Here is a 19007-nt window from a genome sequence, read left to right as displayed (position 1 = left end):
CGCCTCTGTGGTCTAGCGGTAGAGTGTCCAATCGGAGAGCAGAAAGCCCCGTCCTCGTCATAGCAAAAAGACTTTAAAAGATGGTACTTGTTGTTACTCTGTCTGGCACTCGGCATTAAGGGGCTAAAACAAGGACTGGTCAGCTCGTAGTCAGTATACTGTCTGGGTGGGGTATTCATGTTAAACTGTGGCATGGTATATCAGTGGGCTAGCACTACAAAATCAGCATCACACACACACACACATATGTGCATGCAAGTCACTGTATATAAGATAAACCCCATGTCACCTTTCCCTCATGTACAACTACTACCGTATTCGACATAATAAGTGCCCTGCTCTAATAAGCGACCACAACGATATTTACTAATATATTGGCTAGTGAACAATCTCAATTAGCACGTCCCCTTTCAACTGTACACAAGACTTATTTATATGCACTCTTATGTTATATGCACCCTTAATTATGGGCAATTAAATCAGGGAAAAATATTTCTGTCGTATATAAACATTCCAGGCTGTCAGCATAAACCACGAAATTTAGGATCTTTCAACTCAAAATAATATGCTAATAAGAGCCCCCTATTTCTAATTTTGAGAGCGCCCTGGGCGCTTATTACGTCGAATACGGTATTTACTTACGCTACAAGACCCTTACATACCAGCATACCCTAAGGTTTAAAACCCTTTCCATCTTATCATGAGCAGTTTCATAATCTGCATGGATATTACTGTGCTTGACCTCTGCTCTACAGGCGACCTCCCCCACTTGATGCCAAACGGAGCACAATATCCGTGATGTGACCTCCGAGACGCACCCTCCACCAGTTTCAAGTACTCTTCTCTATGTCCAGGTTACTTAAGTACCATCTTGAAACAGGGGAACAGGATACTACAGGCTTACCGTGTAGGTAAGAAATGTAATAAAGTCTGGTGAATACAAAAAAAAACTTGCAGTGTATACTTTCTGTTATATAACACTGTTTGCCTGCTATTTTAGTGGTCAATATGTTTGAACAGTGGTAAAAGAAAACAGATTTTAAAGAAGGTAAGATAATCTATTTAGGCTTTTTGTAATGTCAGACACTTTTTGTCCACAAACTTTTCATAACCATAAAATACTGAAAATCGTGAAATTAAAAAGAATGCAACCACTGGACCCTAGCCAAAAATGCAACTCAATATGAATGCGACACCCCCTCCTCCACATCAGTGGATTTCTATCTAAAGAAAATGTCCATTGTCAGGTTTACAGGAGAATCCTCACCTTAATCCAACCTTACATTAATCCAATCACACACCAAATAGCACCGCTTATTAACGCTGAGTAAAGTACTTCTGCAAAAACAATACATGCGCGCTGGCTCGTGACGGCCTTTGACGCAGTCAAAAAGAGCAAAGTGTGGCGTCTGTCTGGACTTGCAGGTGTGATCAGGGATGACATAAGTGAGTAGAACTCTTGTCTTGACCCCAACAGTGACAATTAGTGTTTGAATGACATTGTTTATTTACTTTATATACAAGTGCTGCTCAATAAACAGTGGTGTGGAATATATGTCTAAGTTGGTATTTTTGCTATCCAAAATGTCTTATTGTTGATATAAATGCGATGTTTAAAAATGCGAGCAAAGACCACTCGCATTTTTCGCATTTAATTCATGCTCGCGTTAATTTGAAGATTTACAGTATATAGTTACCACAGTCATATTGTATGAGCACCACTGATTGTACAGGTACTGCTTTGTACTACACTTGACTGGGCCCCTGTCTACATAAACGATTGGACAGGCGACAACCAATTTTTTTAAAGCTGAGTTTGGACGGCACTAAACAAAGAATTGATTGAGCCTCGGTATAGAATGAAAACGAATAGCATGAACTTTGTTGTGAAGTAAATTGCTTTTGCCAAGATAAACATCAACATAGTTTGTCATAATTTTAATGTACCAAAGCAATCTTTGATGCATGGATATGTTTATAGAAACTCTAGCAGGGGATGTATACCCGAAGTGATACTGCTACAACAAATTTATTCCTGTCGACATGTTTCATTCTGCCATTTGTAAAAGAACTGAAACCAATTGAAAATTGATAGAAAACAGCTGTTCAATTGGACTGAGGATAACTTATGCATTGTCATGTGATTTTCATTGACTCGTAAACAACGTCCAACTTTATGCTCATAGCGGGGTATACAGAATTTATTCCCCCGCTCAGAAATTTAGTTCCCTCTCAGACAGGATACGTTAAAAGTTGTAGAGGGGTACATGTGGTTTTATGCGTCCCGCGTTAGGTTTTATACCGCGAGCTGGACCTAAAGTGACCATGTACCCCAAGTGATCCTGCTACAACAAATTTATCCTACCAACATGTTTTAATATGACATTATAGTGAGTGAGTTGGGTTTAACGCCGCTTTTGTGATGCAGGTCTCAGACGTTTACCAGTTCGGTGAAACCCACGAGCACGGGTATGGTGCTGACAAACCTAGAAACATAATCGGGGTGAACCGGGATTCGAACCCACAATCATATTTTTCTAGCGTGCCCAAGGGACGCAACTCTGCACAGCGAATCGTGGCGCCTTAGACAACTGGGCCACCCGTGCCCCCTTTTGACATTCTAAATGAATTCAAACAAATTCAAAATAGATAGTAAGCAGCTGTTCAATTGAGGGGAAGTTAGCTTGTGCTATGTCATGTGACTTTCATTGATTTGGAAGAAGTGTGCAGCTTTTTGCTTTGAAGCGGGGTAAAAGGGATGTATTCTTCCTCTCAGAAATCCACGTGCAGCCTGTATTGCTCATGGTGGGGTATAAGAGATTTATTCCCCTGCTGAGAAATTTATTCCCCTCCAAGGCAGGATACATAGTATTTCATCAAGATCACGTGGACCCATTAGATCTCATCATGCTGACATTGAGATTGATAAAGTATTATATCAAGATCACGTGAACCAATCAGATCTCATCATTCTGACATCAAGGTAAGATAATACACATTAAAACTGGATATGGTAAAGATTTGTTGCATATATTTTGGCTGCCACTGTCAGCTAAAAGCAATTTGCTGAACATTTTGAAATATACCTTTCAAAACTTATTAAATATTACTTATTTTTTGCATCAGTGTTATTTCTACAAAAAATTCAATACATTCACACAAGATACGAAACCGTCTCAATGTACAATGACATCCTATATGAAGTAATTACCTGTAGGTCAATATTTTCATATATTAATCATTCAGCTCAATATATACTGACAGTGTGAAACGCAGGTGTAGCCCAATAATCATCCTTCGATTAGAACTCTACCGTGTGATATCTACCGTTATCTACCACAGATGTAGGGTAGATTACATCACATCACAGGACACAGACATAAGATTTAGAAAAAGACTTCAACAAAGGTGGGATATTTGACAAGTGAGAAAATTCATCCTTAGCTATTTCACTGTATCATTTAAAGGGGGATTAGGCTCAGATCAATAGGCAGTCCAGGGAGGGTTGACTCAAGTCATCCAAAATATGAAATAGAATCCAGACCATTGAACATGTCCCTTTAAGACATGCCAGGATCTACCAAACATAGGTGAAATAAGATTCACAATCAGGCCAGACCCATTTAATTACATGTTTTACTAACATTTACCTGGAAACTACTTGTCAGGAAGGAAAAAGTAAAAATAACAAAATATCGGTATAAAATACAAAAATTAATGACAAAGTTATCATTGTATTCAACGTAATAAGCGCCCAGGGCGCTCTCAAAATTAGAAATAGGGGTCTCTTATTATAATATAATTTTGGTGAAAAAAAAAAACAGAGTTGAAAGATTGTAAATTCTTTGGTTTATGCTGACAGTCTGAAATGATATAAAAGAAAAGTCTGTGCGTATTATACACAACAGATATATTTTCCAGAATTTAATTGCCCACAATTAAGGGTGCATATAACACACAAGTGTGTATAGTGTTGTTCACTAGCCAATATATTAGCAAATATCGCAGTGGACGCTTATTAGAGAGGGGCGCTTATTACGTCGAATACAGTATAGCATTTTGTCAATTTCCATTTCGCTTATTGGTATATTTATCCACTGTAAGTGATCATGAGCAGATAAAATATATATAGAAATCTTACATTTATTATTGTTTAAAGGATTTTCTGTTCATTATATGTTTAACTGTGTAACATGTTACATGCTGTCTATGCAGATATTGATGTTGTATTGATCAATTTTTTATTTTTTCATCAAAATATCCAAAACATACTCTTTCATTGAAGAAATGTTTATGTACGTAGGCGGATCCAGAGGGGGTCCGTACCCCTTCTACTTTTGAAAACCAATGTTGTGTGTTGTAGGCTGTAAAATTATCTGAGAGAGGATTATGATGTTTTAGGACCCCTCCCTTTTAAAAATGGCTGATCCGCCCTTGGTGTACTTCATTAGACTAAAGAAATACATATCTTAAAAAATGCAATACATTTTTGCATTATATAAAAATTCCTCTCCTGTGAGTGAAACATATCCTAAAATCTTCTCACCCGCCCTTGGTGTACTTCATTAGACTAAAGAAATACATATTTTTAAAAATGCAATACATTTTTGCATTATTGAAAAATTCCTCTCCTGTGAGTGAAACATATCCTAAAATCTTCTGTAAGTATTGTCATCTTTAGCCAAGTATGTGAAGCATTGTACCCAGAACACCTCCCTCTGTGGCCAAGTCCCATAGCATTCCTCACTTAAAGCAGCAGTACAATATGGGCTTGCATGGTAAAGTGCACTTTCACAATATATTGTAGACATACAATAGGGTGAGATCAGGCAGAACTAGTCAAGTCATTTCTCAATGCTGGTATGATGGTAATGGGTAAACTGATATTGACGATCTATTGACAGCATGTCACAACAGTGTTGATGAAATGGACACTTGATCGAGAATGCAAATAGCACATAACAGACTGAGAATTGACTTACAATGACATTTCTCTGTAGGAATGAATAGGTTTTTTCCATTATGAGATTCCCAGATTGAACACAGGTGAATGATTAGGGTGTTGATCACTTGATCACTGCTTGTGATATTTTTGTCTGTGATAAGATACTCTATATTTATTGCAATGTCTATGTAATTTATTACACTAAATAAACATAAAAGTAGAAGAATAGTTTAGAATGGATCAACATAAGGGCCAAACTGTATTAATGTATAGAAAATTCACTTTATATTTAAGTCAGTTTGGCAATTAATTCAATTTAGATTTTTACAATGTATCCTGCTCAATTGTATCCATGTGAGGTGCGGTGGGGTAGCCTAGTGGTTAAAGTGTTCGGGTTTAATTACCCACATGGGTACAATATGTGAATCCAATTACTGGTTTCCTCTGCAGTGATATTGCTGGAATATTGCTAAAAGCAGCGTAAAACCATACTCACTTTGGGTTTCCTTATGAGATGGATGTATGGGGTGAGATGTTAAATCTTTGTTTGAGATGACGTCACATCTGGTGTAGACAAACCATTAACACTAATCCAGGCATTGGGCACATGCTTACACTGAGACAAAGAGCAAGCAGTGCCACCCAGTTTACACCAGATGCCACCCAATCTACACAAGATGCCATCCAATCTACACCAGATGCCATCCAATCCACATCTGATGCCATCCAATCCTTACCTGATACCATCCAATCCACACATGATGCCACCCAGTCTACACAAGATGCCATCCAATCTACACCAGGTGCCACCCAATCTACACAAGATGCCATCCAATCCACACCAGGTGCCATCCAATCTACACCAGATGCCATCCAATCCACACCTGATGCCATCCAATCCACATCTGATGCCATCCAATCCACACCTGATACCATCCAATCCACACATGATGCCACCCAGTCTACACAAGATGCCATCCAATCTACACCAGGTGCCACCCAATCTACACAAGATGCCATCCAATCTACACCAGGTGCCATCCAATCTACACCCGATGCCATCCAATCCACACCTGATGCCACCCAATCTACACCAGGTGCCACCCAATCTACACAAGATGCCACCCAATTTACACCAGATGCCACCCAATCAACATCAGAGGCCATCCAATCTACACCAGATGCCACCCAATCAACACCAGATGCCACCCAATCTACACCAGGTGCCACCCAATCAAAACCAGATGCCACCCAATCAACACCTGATGCCACCCAATCAACATCAGAGGCCACCCAGTCTACAGCAGGTGCCACCTAATCTACACAAGATGCCACCCAATCCACACCAGATGCCATCCCATCTACACCAGATGCCATCCAATCCACACCTGATGCCACCCAATCTACACCAGGTGCCACCCAATCAACACTAGAGGCCATCCAATCTACACCAGATGCCACCCAATCAACACCAGATGCCACCCACTCAACATCAGAGGCCATCCGATCTACACCAGATGCCACCCAATCAACACCAGATGCAACCCAATCAACATCAGATGCCACCCAATCAACACCAGATGCCACCCAATCAACATCAGAGGCCATCCAATCTACACCAGATGCCACCCAATCAATATCAGATGCCACCCAATCAACACCAGATGCCACCCAATCAACAACAGATGCCACCAAATCAACACCAGATGCCACCCAATCAACATCAGAGGCCATCCAATCTACACCAGATGCCACCCAATCAACACCAGATGCCACCCAATCTACACCAGATGCCACCCAATCAACATCAGATGCCACCCAATCAACACCAGATGCCACCCAATCAACATCAGAGTCCATCCAATCTATACCTGATGCCACCCAATCAACACCAGATGCCACCCAATCAACACCAGATGCCACCCAATCAACATCAGAGTCCATCCAATCTACACCTGATGCCACCCAATCAACACCAGATGCCACCCAATCAACACCAGATGCCACCCAATCAACATCAGATGCCGCCCAATCAACACCAGATGCCACCCAATCAACATCAGAGTCCATCCAATCTACACCTGATGCCATCCAATCTACACCAGATGTCACCCAATCTACACCAGATGCCACCCAATCCATACCATCCTACCCCCACTTTAAACACCTTGCACAACGGTCGACTAAACACAGCAACGTGTAGATCAATTTTTAATTCCAGAAGGTTACCCACCCTGGACATCTTCTGATGCTTTGTTACTTTCAGTACTGAGTGACAGTTCCGGTCATGAAGCATGAAGGGCACTTGGGGGTGAAGGGGGACAAGCAGTCCGCCATGAACTGCACCTTGGCTCTGGGAGCAACCAGAGTGCAACGCTCATGTTTAGTGCACTCTATGTACCGTATTCAACGTAATAACCGTCCCGCTCTAATAAGCGCCCACGGCGATATTTGCTAATATATTGGCTAGTGAACAATACCAGTTAGCACCCTTTCCGATTGATCAATGTACAAAACACTTATTTATTCGCGTATTATACGCACTTGTGTGTTATATGCACCCTTAATTATGGGCAATTAAATTCTGGAAAAATGTATCTCTCGTATATAAACATTTCAGGCTGTCAGCATAAACCACAATATTTATCTTTTAACTTTGTTTTTTTTTCACCAAAATAATATTCTAATAAGAGCCCCCTATTTCTAATTTTGAGAGTGCCCTGGGCGCTTATTACGTTGAATACGGTAGTTTGTAAAGGCAGAAATACTTATCTGTGTGTATGTATGTGCGTGCGTGTGTGCGTGTTCTTGTGTGTGTTTGTATGTATGTGTGACTCCTTGAACTGCCGATTTTATAGTGCTAGCCCACTGAGATATTACGCCACAGTTTAACATGAATTCCCCACTCAGACATAGTATACTGACTCCGAGCCAACCAGTCCTTGTTTTGGCCCCTTAATGCCGAGCACTAGACAGAATAACAAGTACCATCTTTTAACGTCTTTTGGTATGACTCATCCTGTAATCGAACCCCAAGTCTCAACACTCACAGGCAGAGGCTCCACCACTAGACCACGGAGGCGGCCTCACAACAAGGTCCTAATTTCTTCCTTGATAAGCCTTAATGTCCTCATTGTGCCAGCATGTTGATCTGTCTAGTGAGTCACAACACAGCTGAATCAACACACACTTGAACTATGCTTACATAATGTGCTTGCCATTGAGGGATAAGACAACAGAGGTGAAAGCTTAACACCAGAGTAAAGGGTAGGAATGCCCAACACCACCATGTCTGTCCCTCCCCACCGAGCCACCCTGATATGTGATGGTCAGGACAGCTCCACTGATTCTTGCAAGCTTACTGGGGCATTGCATGTCAAGATTCACTTGATGGTTTCAGCTCTCTTTGACATACAGGAACACTGCCTCATAAGCTTTCCTTCTCTTTTGTCAAAGCAATTTTATTCCATTTCTTTGTGACTCAAGGGTATATATACATACAGTAAATATTATACTGGTGACAACCAGTTCACACAGTCAGTTGTTAATATTCAGATCTATGGCAGATTATCATATCATAGTAATTATTGGAAATTTCTGGAGCACTAAATTTCGTATAGATTCATATAAAGCAGCAGATATTTGATGATCAATGTTGTGGTTTCTCTGGATTTTTTATATCATTGCAGCTTTGGAACAGCATCGTCGGTGCAGTGATTGCATATATGTACTTTCTTAAAAACCTTCCCTGAAGTTTCATCGTAGAAATAATTTTCTAAGACCTTCCGCACCATCCTCTCATTTGCCAAAGTTGACAAAATCCTGAATCCACTTTGGATTCAGAGGATATACACGAGGAATGGCTTGGATTTTTTTAAAATCATTTAACGATTCGATATTGGTTTCTTCTTCTGCAGGCATGAATCTTAATTTTCTATGGTATCCGGCTCCATCATTTTCACCTGATCGCTGTGTCTTTCAGGAACAGACGGTAAACTTACATGATGTTATGCCAGGCAAGGAATCGTGACGTCATGTAACAATTGAACTGATTATCCACAGATGTGACATCATTGCAAACATGACGTCATATAACAATGAGAATCTGCCACGGATTAGAGTCCCGCCATAGATGTGAGTCCTACATATATATGTCTATTAACCCTTGTATCACTCCAGGGGGCACGGGTGGCCCAGTCGTCTAAGGCGCCGCGATTCGCTGTGCAGAGTTGCGTCCCTTGGGCACGCCAGAAACCTATGATTGTGGGTTCGAATCGAATCCCGGTTCACCCCCATTATGTTTCTAGGTTTGTCAGCACCATACCCTTGCTCGTGGGTTTCACTGAAGTGGTAAACGTCCGAGACCTGCATCACTTCAGGCTTTCCTCCCACATTAAGTTGACACGCCGCGATATAACTGGAATACTGTTAAAAGCGGCGTTAAACCCAACTCACTCACTGACTCACTGTATCACTCCACCTCTACTGCCAAATGCTACTGTAGCGACCTCCAGCAAAATCCAGTATCATCTTACACTAAGCAAAGGCAGTAAGAGTGTACTCGGACACAGGATATAATCTATAAACAAACTGTCAACTGGGTGTCTCACAGGCAAATTGGTCTCATTACCTGATAGCATTATTACAAGTGAAATCTTATTCCAGTATATTGAGGTGGGGTCAACACCAGCACAATGGCCACTCTGTCCGGAAAGTACTTGTGTCAACTTTAGACTGGCAACTTATTACATTTACATGATTGATAAGAAATTAAAAAAGTGCTTTCTGTAAAAGTGATCATATTTACACCCCAATTTCTTTTATTCTCAACACTTACAATATGGACAATGGCAGTATGTGTGGTAGGAAGTTAGAAATATAGGATAAATATCTTTCCCTCTTTAAATGGCACCATGGTTCAGTGGGTACTGCAAGGTCTTAAAGGAGGACTAGACCTGGAGCAATTTGGCAGCCCAAGCAAATTTGATCCAAGTGAATCAAATGACACTTTGTCTTCTTTTAGCTTAATTGGTTTTTTATGTTAATATTATATTTTTATGTGTGTCAACCTAGCTGCTACTAATTACCTACACACAGGGTGATAATGTCTCTGTTGCATACATGGCTCTAAATAGTGATGTCATGATCTCAGCTGGGTATAGTCTACATAGAGCATAGATCCCCTTTAAGAAGTTTAACCATGGGTTCATGTGTATCCTCCAACTATTTCGTTCGTTCATTTTGGTTTTTTTTGTCCATTCGTCTGTCCATTCATTCATATCTTATTCTGACATGGAGCATGGAGTTTTGGCTGTATTTGCCAATCTCCTTAAACATGAATATATTTGACTTGAGCATATCACTAAGAGTGAGTGTCTCAAGAACTACAGTATAATACTGTAATGGAAGAATAAGACTGATCCGGTAAACATGATCTGGTGTATTATTATATTCAAATTTATATCTCCAAAATAGTCTAATTATTTTATCTTTTTTGAAAGCCATTTAAACATACACTACTTCCTTTACACAGTATTAAAATAATAAAGCTGAACAAAAATGTAGGGGACTAGTTATTTATATTTAAAACATGAGGATCATCATAAAAAGACTTTGTGAGTGAGTTAGTGAGTGAGTGAGTATGGTTTTACGCCGCTTTTAACAATATTCCAGCAACGTCACGGCGGGGAACACCAGCTTAACACAAGCCCATGTACCCATGTACTGCATCGAACCCAGGTCTTCGGCGTGGTCTGTAACCACTAGGCTACCCGACTGCCCGCATTAATATGAGAGGTAAAACCTTCATATGTATTGTAAAAAAAAAATTATTGTTTGTAATACACAACATTTCCAAGCCCCTAACAACAAAAAAATGGGTGTTTCCAAACAAATCTATTCATCATAATATCTGTTTAAAAAATCATGTTGATTTCTACTTCATAGCACTTTTGACTGTAATAAAAACATGGCGATAACACTAGAGTGTGTGTTTATTTCACTTTCTGTAGTATCATATCATTATCAAGATTCTTAGATCGCTGGGATCAATAAATATGCACTGAAAAGTCAATATATGCATTACCATATCAATGACATATTCTGATCACCAATATTGATCGCGCCAATGATCAATAAAATACTTAAAGATTACATCACCACCTTGTCAACCAATGAATGGAACATCAATAATAGAATAATCAGCCTATGGTTTTTATGTCATTACTGGTTTTAATATGACAATATTCACGGATACAATTTGTTAAAACTTGAAGAAAATTTAACATATGAGAAAATAAAGAGCAGAACAAAACAATTTATAAACTGTATCAATATGTCTTCATATAAATCAACTCAGGCCTTACAATTTCATGTAGTTCTACAGATATTGCTAACTTGTGTAGATTCGGGGTGGAATAGGTCTTCGGCAACCCACTGTAAAAGGGGACTATGCTTGTCGTAAGAGGCGACTTACAGGATCGGGTGTCAGGCTCGCTGACTTGGTTGATGCATGTCATCGTATCAGCAATCCAGTGATTGACATCGATGCCCATGATGTCAGTCACTGGATTGTCTGGTCCAAACTCGATTATTTACAGACCGCCGTCATATAGCTGGAATATTGCTGTGTGCGGCATTAAACAACAAATAAACAAACAAACAGATATGGCTGCTTGCATAGCTTCAGTCAAAAGAAATAATAAAAAGTACTTGACTTATTATTTTTGTAAGTGTAATTGTAATTAAGTGAAAAACAGGGCAGTTAAGATTTTTTGTTGTTCTTCATTAACTTATCTAAAACTGTTGTTCGTAACTATGATCTCTGGATGTTGACATTTTAAGTTTTTTTTCAATTTTGCTTCCTCTGTCTTGACATATTAAACAAGGAAATGAGAATAATAAACACAAACTTGGCCTGGCCACACAAGTAGTTGAGACTTATTACCATTCTGTAACTCTATGAGGAAAACCTACAGGACTAATCAGAAAATGATTTGAAAAAAAAACATGAAAACAAAGAGCACCATAATGGGGAAATGTTGTCCCGAAGTCAAAGTAACCATGGTAACAAGGTAATAAACAAACAAAAAATCTGCTATAATGATCCATCACATGTCTCGTATATGTCGCAATGTACAACATACTTTATTAGTCAGCTGACTCAAAGGTTAGCAGCCATCATTAACATCAGCATAAAAACAAAATAAACATGACACACAGATCAACAGATGGAAAAGCTTAATTAATTTCCTTTCCCCTCTCTTACAATATGTTACATTGTTAATCACCATAGCAACGAAGAAAATAAACATTACCCTCCTCCTTTGACTATGAATAAATCAAATCTGTCACATCTATACAGCCGCCATTGTTACTGAGACACACGGATAGAAGCATATGCTGGACTGGTGTCTCAAGGAGAAAATAAACTTAGGAAATAATTTAGGTGAAATTAATTCATTGATTGACAGGAGTGATCAATTTCCTTGCTGCTTTTCCATTGTTGTGCACAGAAGCTTTTAGGCAGGTAATAAGCCATGTTGCCATGTTGCAATAAACCAAGGTAATTGTGTGGTTACCTTGGGGAGCTCTACACTAGGCCATTGTAATTGCTTGACTGAGACAGAAATTACGATGTCAGTTGGCATAAGTCAGATATAACCATTTAATGCATGTGTATCCAGTTACTTTTTCTCTTAAAATGGGAGAGTTGATAATTTACAAGACACACGTACTGGTAGAGATTTCAATAGTGCTGTAGTAAATCTTTTGTAATTGAGGCCGGACCATTTAAAATTTGCTTTTTCCAATTAACTTCTAACAAATTGCTTAATACTGTGTTGGATTAAAAAATATACTTTTTGGTTTCGTGTTTTTGTTTTTATGTTTATTTTTGAGAGTTAATCTCATGATTTTGACATATTGACCAAGAAAGTCTTCAAAACAATTTTCTGGTTATTTAAAAGTCCAAAAGGATGAAAAAAATTTTTGAGCAAGAGTTGACAATGTTGATCATAGACACCACCATAGCTGTACCAACACAGTAACCACGCTGGCAGTGACTATGTTTGTTGTAAGAGGCAACTAATGGGATCAGGTGGTCAGGCTCGCTGACTTGGTTGATGCATGTCATCGATCCCAATTGCGTGGATCGATGCTCATAATGTCAATCACTGGATTGTCTGGTCCAGACTTGATTATTTACAGACCATTTCTAGTGAGTGAGTGAGTGAGTTAATGCTTTACATCACATAGGCAATAACTTCATTTCTAAGGACTGAAAAGATTCATTGTAATTAGACAACGATGTAGAATGGTCCAGAATTGTATTAGAACTCTCACCTGGATCTAGACTTCAGATCACGGAGGTAGAAATCCAGATCGCCGCCAGGTTGAGAATGAGCATCAATCTCTACATCTTCTGGTTCTTGAGGTTGATGCACGAACTTCAAGAATGTTTTATTGCGTGGATCTGATACACTCGAGTTTTCTCTGTCATATTCCTGAAGAAAACAAAAACTGACATCTTGCTGATGTTCCAGAGTACATGTAAACACACCTAGAGCATCTTCCCCAGGCAAGAGAGTTAACTGACTTTAAAAGTCCAGTTTCCACCCTTGCCGAACTAGGCTGGAATTACTCGGCTCGATTGTAGCGCCACCAGTGGCTATTACCAGCTATGTCCCTTCTAAGCCTCTCCTATGGACCAATAAGATTCCACCTCTCGTATCACTTGCGTTTGCTTCACACAAAATGGTGGTGCCCGGTCAGGACGATCTGATCAATAATCAAGATCTATATTGTGATAAAACGAGTCTTACATCGCGAAATGCATCAAATCACGTGAGCACCTTGATTAAAAACATGAACAAATTGGAAAAATATTTGCTGACAACGAGTTGGCGGTGCAAATGCTTTGCAAATCCTGCAATCGACCGAAATCTGAACGACAGGTAACGAACCGGATTTTGATTTCAGTGCGCGATTTTGATTGGACTATGCATAGACTCGTTAGTCCAGCCAAAATGTAACTCCATAATACCAGCCTAGTTCGGCAAGGGTGGAAACTGGACTTTTATAGTCAGGTAACTCTCTTGCCTCGGAAAGATGCACCTAGAGTGGCCTCCTGATTCTAAACTGCATATCAGAATACAAGTATGTTTTATTATAGGATCAACCATTTATTATGAAACACAGACATTTAAACCATTGTATTAACAAAGATGAACGTCCCCAACAGCTTGTGATGTTTTAAGTTAGCCATCCAAAATAATTGTGCATTTATTGAAATGAGTTTCATGTGATCAGAGACAACTTAACAGGAAATCACTTGAATATTGTTTATGAATACAATTGCTCTCCAATTAACTTTGTGTTCATGTTTTTCTGCAGCAGTCAGCAATATTCCAGCTGTATCCTGGCTGCCTTACATAGTGAAGTCTTGTTCTGGCAAACCAGTGATTGATGGCATGAGCAATGAGCCACGTCGACTATCTCAGAACAATGACATCAACCAAGTCACCTAACCACCTGATTTCAAGGTCAGTTGACCCTCATGACAAACATTGGGGTCTCGGGACCTACTTTCACCCGGAATCCTTACAGCTCTACAAGTCTTTATAAAACAGTTGTATATGTTGTCATATCCTCCCCTTGAAGTTGTAAATTAGAAGTGGTTTCTAACACCCCTGACTCTGGCCATAAAGACACTACTATTAAAAATATACTACCCCGTACCTATTTTTTAGCATGAATGAATTTTTAACTAAAATTGCAATTGGTGTATTAAAACAATACAAAGATAAAAATAATTATCAAAAGAAAAAAATAATTTATATGAAATACCAAAGAATAAAAATTTAAAAGAAAAAAAAACCCATTAATAATAAAGAATAAAATTGAACTAATGTTCTAATATACAACTGACCTCGCCTCCATACTGAAGTACAGACTTGCACAGCCTGTCTAGAGTTCCAAGTTTCAAACTCAGGTCAATCAGCTGTTTTCCTTTCTGTCTTCTGTGAAACCTCTGACTCGGAACATTTGTTTGTTCCGAATCATCCGGAGCTGTGAACAGTAACAATGCCCCTTTCCGAGTCAGGAATGTTTTGGGTAGGTCCAGTTTCCCATCACAGTTTTGGAACCTGATTCCACAGTTTCCAGGGGCTGTGGCGGGCACCGAGTTTGGTGCTCTTGGAGAAACTGTAATCCCATGACGATGGGGTCGCGTGGATCCTGCTGTTTGGGGCAAGATATTCTGAAAATTTTGGAACAAAGTATACCATTTTAAGGCCACATTGACAGATATTGTTTCCATATCCATGATCACAGTACAAAAAGATATGATCATCCTAAAAATGCATCCCAACCCTTTCAAGTGCCTGTCAATTATTTTTTTTTTTTTCCTCTTCAAAAATGTGAAACTAGAATAAAAACAATGAATTATGAAAATTACAAATATCAATATCTTTACCACAAAATAATTATCCAGCCACCTTACACCACCATGAAAAAAAGTTAAAACACATCTGTGACGTCATTCTATTGTTAGAACGCTCCATTATTTTTCAGGAATGGAGAGTTGTTTGTCAACCATACATTATCTTGAGCCAACATTTGAATTAATTTCCACTTCCTGAAATCGCCAGTGGGATTAGAACCCGCATCGTTTGAATCGAGAGTGTGTAATGATCAACCTCAGCTAGAGCGACACATGAACGTATGGATGGTAAATTAACTATCAAATATTTTCATAATTTTGCATAGTGCTTAAAAGCTCAAAATAATATGTATATAATTTGGGTTAGAGCAGGTTACCTACAACAATGTTCATATTTATAACAATTAGAAAAACCTTTGATGAGAAAAAACAAATCAGGTAATATATATATATATATGTGTGTGTGTGTGTGTGTGTGTGTGTGTGTGTGTGTGTGTGTGTGTGTGTGTGTGTGTATGTGTGTGTATATGTGTGTGTGTGTGTGTGTGTATATACATATATATCCTTGTTCAGGGCTCTATATTTCCTAACATTTCTGTCAGCATGTATTATCAATGTGCAAGTAATTGATAAATACTAGTTTAGAACCCAACGAAATTATGAAGAGCTGTGTACCATGCATTGTAAATGTCAGTTCACGACAGAGGTTGGCGCACGTGCAAAAGGGGCAGAAACGCATACCTCGTACATCACACAAGGACGACTCATGCAGTACAAATACAGACAACAAAGGGTTCTGGTTTATATTTCAAATATTTCCAACAACAGAATATTTTGTCAAAGTGTAAAAGTAGGCATGTATTTAAGTAGGGGAATATCCTCGTAACTCTCCATTCCTTAACTATAATGGGCCTCTGTTCCATTATTTTTAAGGAATGGAGAGTTCCCCTCTACGTAATAGCTTTCTGAAATGTTTGTATTATGTGTCATGAGCCTTTAGAATAAGGCCTCCAAAAAACACTAGGTTGAGTGTAATAAGCAAGAATTACACAATGGATTTAACAAACTCATATGTAACGGTTCTGCTACAAGTGCTATCTGCTATTACACTATAAAACAATATTTCTTCCAGGAACAACTTCTAAATGTAGATATACATAGTGAGTAAATATATGAATGGAAATGTAGCGTTTTTGTACCCCAAACAAATTTGTACTCTAAATTTCATATGAATAATATATGTATTTTACACATAATTTATTTGTTCATTTGAGTATTTTGTAACTACCTTCAAAATAACTACCTTTAAGGAGAATGATATGTGCTTCAATGCCTGCATTAAAAAAAATATAACACAAAAAACTATAATTTGTTTTATCTCATTTCTCTAAAAAACAGTACTTCTTTAAAAATAATGAAATCTTCAACAAGCATATACTTCTTCAAAATAATCAATTACCTTTTTCTAGTGCTCTTTAATAAAAAAATAATTCTCCGAGGCAAAAGATAACTGAAATATATTGGTAAAAATAAAGACATTAATAACAATAATACAAAAAAGAAAACATTTTATATAATCGATATGAGACTTACGGTAGTTTCTTTTGTAAGGGTCAGATCAATGTCCCCATTCCACGACCCGTATCCCTTTGCTAGAGAACTAAGCACTGACATTGCCTCCTAAAATCCTAAAATCAAACCCTCACATAAGAAGGTTTAGATTTCAGGCACTTGTTTCACTATAAGCTGTCAACATCATGTAGCCAAAGTTCCCAAATCCAGGCAACTGCCATCTCACACAGTAGACTTGTTGACACTTGAGTGTTCTCCAGGGACAACGGTTTAGAAGACTCTCGCGCGGATCTTTCTCCAATAGTGTTCACGACAAGAATGATATATCACTTCATTCAGTGCAATCACTTTCAGTGGGACACCTCAAGGCTTACACCCCCCATATATGCATTGGACTTTCCCAATATTTTATGTCTGCGGTTTTATGTGTTTTATTGATTATAAATTATTCCAAAGTGTTATGTTTACTCATAAGAAACCTTAATGTGTCTGTAAATGTTTTATAATCGGATAATGTCCTACTTACCATACACCCCCATTAATAATGTTTACATCATATTGGAATAGTCCAGAATTAAAAGCGCATGCGTGCCATTGAGACACGTACTTCCGGGTTAATCGTCAAAATGGTGAGTACGGGCACTTGTTATGTGTTCCGAATCCAAAGTAATCGCGTTGTGTGTGATGTTTATTTCAACTGACATCTACTGCATTACATAGAATATTAATGTCTTTATGTTCTGCGTACAATATTTTTATATTTTAGGCCGTTTTCTCTGTTTTTGCAAGAAGATGTGCCACGTAGCCCTAGCCGGTACCCTTCTTCCGGTTAAACATAAACATTACTATTTTCACGAAAAATATTAAAACGATTACATTTGAACAACCAGTTGGCGAACGCACACTTACATGTACATTTATAAGCAATTGTAACGCTATTTATATTGCAAATTCAAGGTGTATGATATCCTAAATGTGGAAATCAGTCCAGGTTCACCATTTCACACAGATTCTGTTCGTGGATAAGTATAAAAATTCTAATTGTCAGAACGTTTTCTGCAGCAATAGAAATTTTAGTAGGATGAAATTGTAATTGTGAAGAATTTCCAAATTGATGCGTCCATATAATAGTTGACTAAAAATATTTTAATGTAATCCATTCACAGTTACTTATGTGCATATGTTGTGTCCACGTATTATCACCCTCGTATGCTGACTAGTCCTCAGTTGGATGTCTTTGATATAAGAGAAACTGCCTTGTGATAGATGACTAGAGCATATTTCTCTCCCTGACCAGCTTATAAATCTCTCACTGATCACTGTTTCACTGAAATTCTATCACAAGTGATAGGACCTGTGAAGATCCGTGGTCAAATAGGTCTTCAGCAACCCATGCTTGCCGTAAAAGGTGACTGTGCTTGTCACTTGTCACAAGAGGCAGCTAACAGGATCGGGTGGTCAGGCTTGCTGACTTGGTTAATGCATCATTTTTGCATGTCATTTATCTAAATTGCATGGATTGATGCTCATGATGTCAATCACTGGATTGTCTGTTCCAGACTGTAGTCATATAGCTGGAATATGAATAAACAAAATCACTAGTGATAGACTCCCAAACAAGAGCCCTTGATAAGCTTTTGTATTCAAGCTGAAATGAACTTTTAGCGGGAATATTACGATTGTTGGTTGGTTTGTTATTTTACATTGCACTCAGCAATATTCCACCTATATGACGGCTAATATTGCGACTGAAGAAGGAAGTCATTAGGGAACCACCACTAGGCATTCCCAGTTGTTTTTTAGAAGCTATGCAACAATGTGATATGAGTACTGATAATTATGATCAACATACTGTGTTTTCAATGTAGAGCTAGGTTACTTGTAGCTTTAAGTAGACAAATTGTTCTGATTACCTTATTTAAAAAAACAATATTGTACATTGTGGATGACAGTCAGCATCTTAAAATATGAACTGGTCTGAAACACTGGCAATAAATAGTGTTATTGCCGTACATGTATATAATAATGATATCTTTTAAGACTCAACTG

The 19007-nt window shown here is 38.5% G+C and overlaps 1 protein-coding gene across 3 annotated transcripts in view; it reads right to left on the bottom strand.

Annotated features, from left to right (window-relative positions):
* LOC139474280 (calponin homology domain-containing protein DDB_G0272472-like) overlaps nucleotides 1–17300 on the bottom strand; it is a 49104-nt gene extending 31804 nt beyond the window's left edge. For 2 of the 3 annotated variants that reach the window (XM_071257227.1, XM_071257228.1), the window contains exons 1-3: nucleotides 16980–17283; nucleotides 14874–15203; nucleotides 13289–13449 (exon numbers count right to left, since the gene is read on the bottom strand). In XM_071257227.1, coding sequence (XP_071113328.1) covers nucleotides 13289–13449; nucleotides 14874–15203; nucleotides 16980–17060 — 572 coding nt within the window. In that variant the 5' untranslated portion in view covers nucleotides 17061–17283. Of the gene's footprint in view, nucleotides 1–13288; nucleotides 13450–14873; nucleotides 15204–16979 lie in introns of all 3 variants that reach the window. The other variant, XM_071257226.1, reaches the window with a different exon arrangement.
* Nucleotides 17301–19007: the final 1707 nt, after the last annotated feature.

Source organism: Haliotis cracherodii, unplaced genomic scaffold (genome assembly GCF_022045235.1).
Source record: "Haliotis cracherodii isolate W230 unplaced genomic scaffold, xgHalCrac1.p SCAF_3, whole genome shotgun sequence".
Taxonomy (NCBI): domain Eukaryota; kingdom Metazoa; phylum Mollusca; class Gastropoda; order Lepetellida; family Haliotidae; genus Haliotis; species Haliotis cracherodii.
Note: the sequence above shows the minus strand (reverse complement) of the source record. Positions and strands in the feature narration are given on the sequence as shown.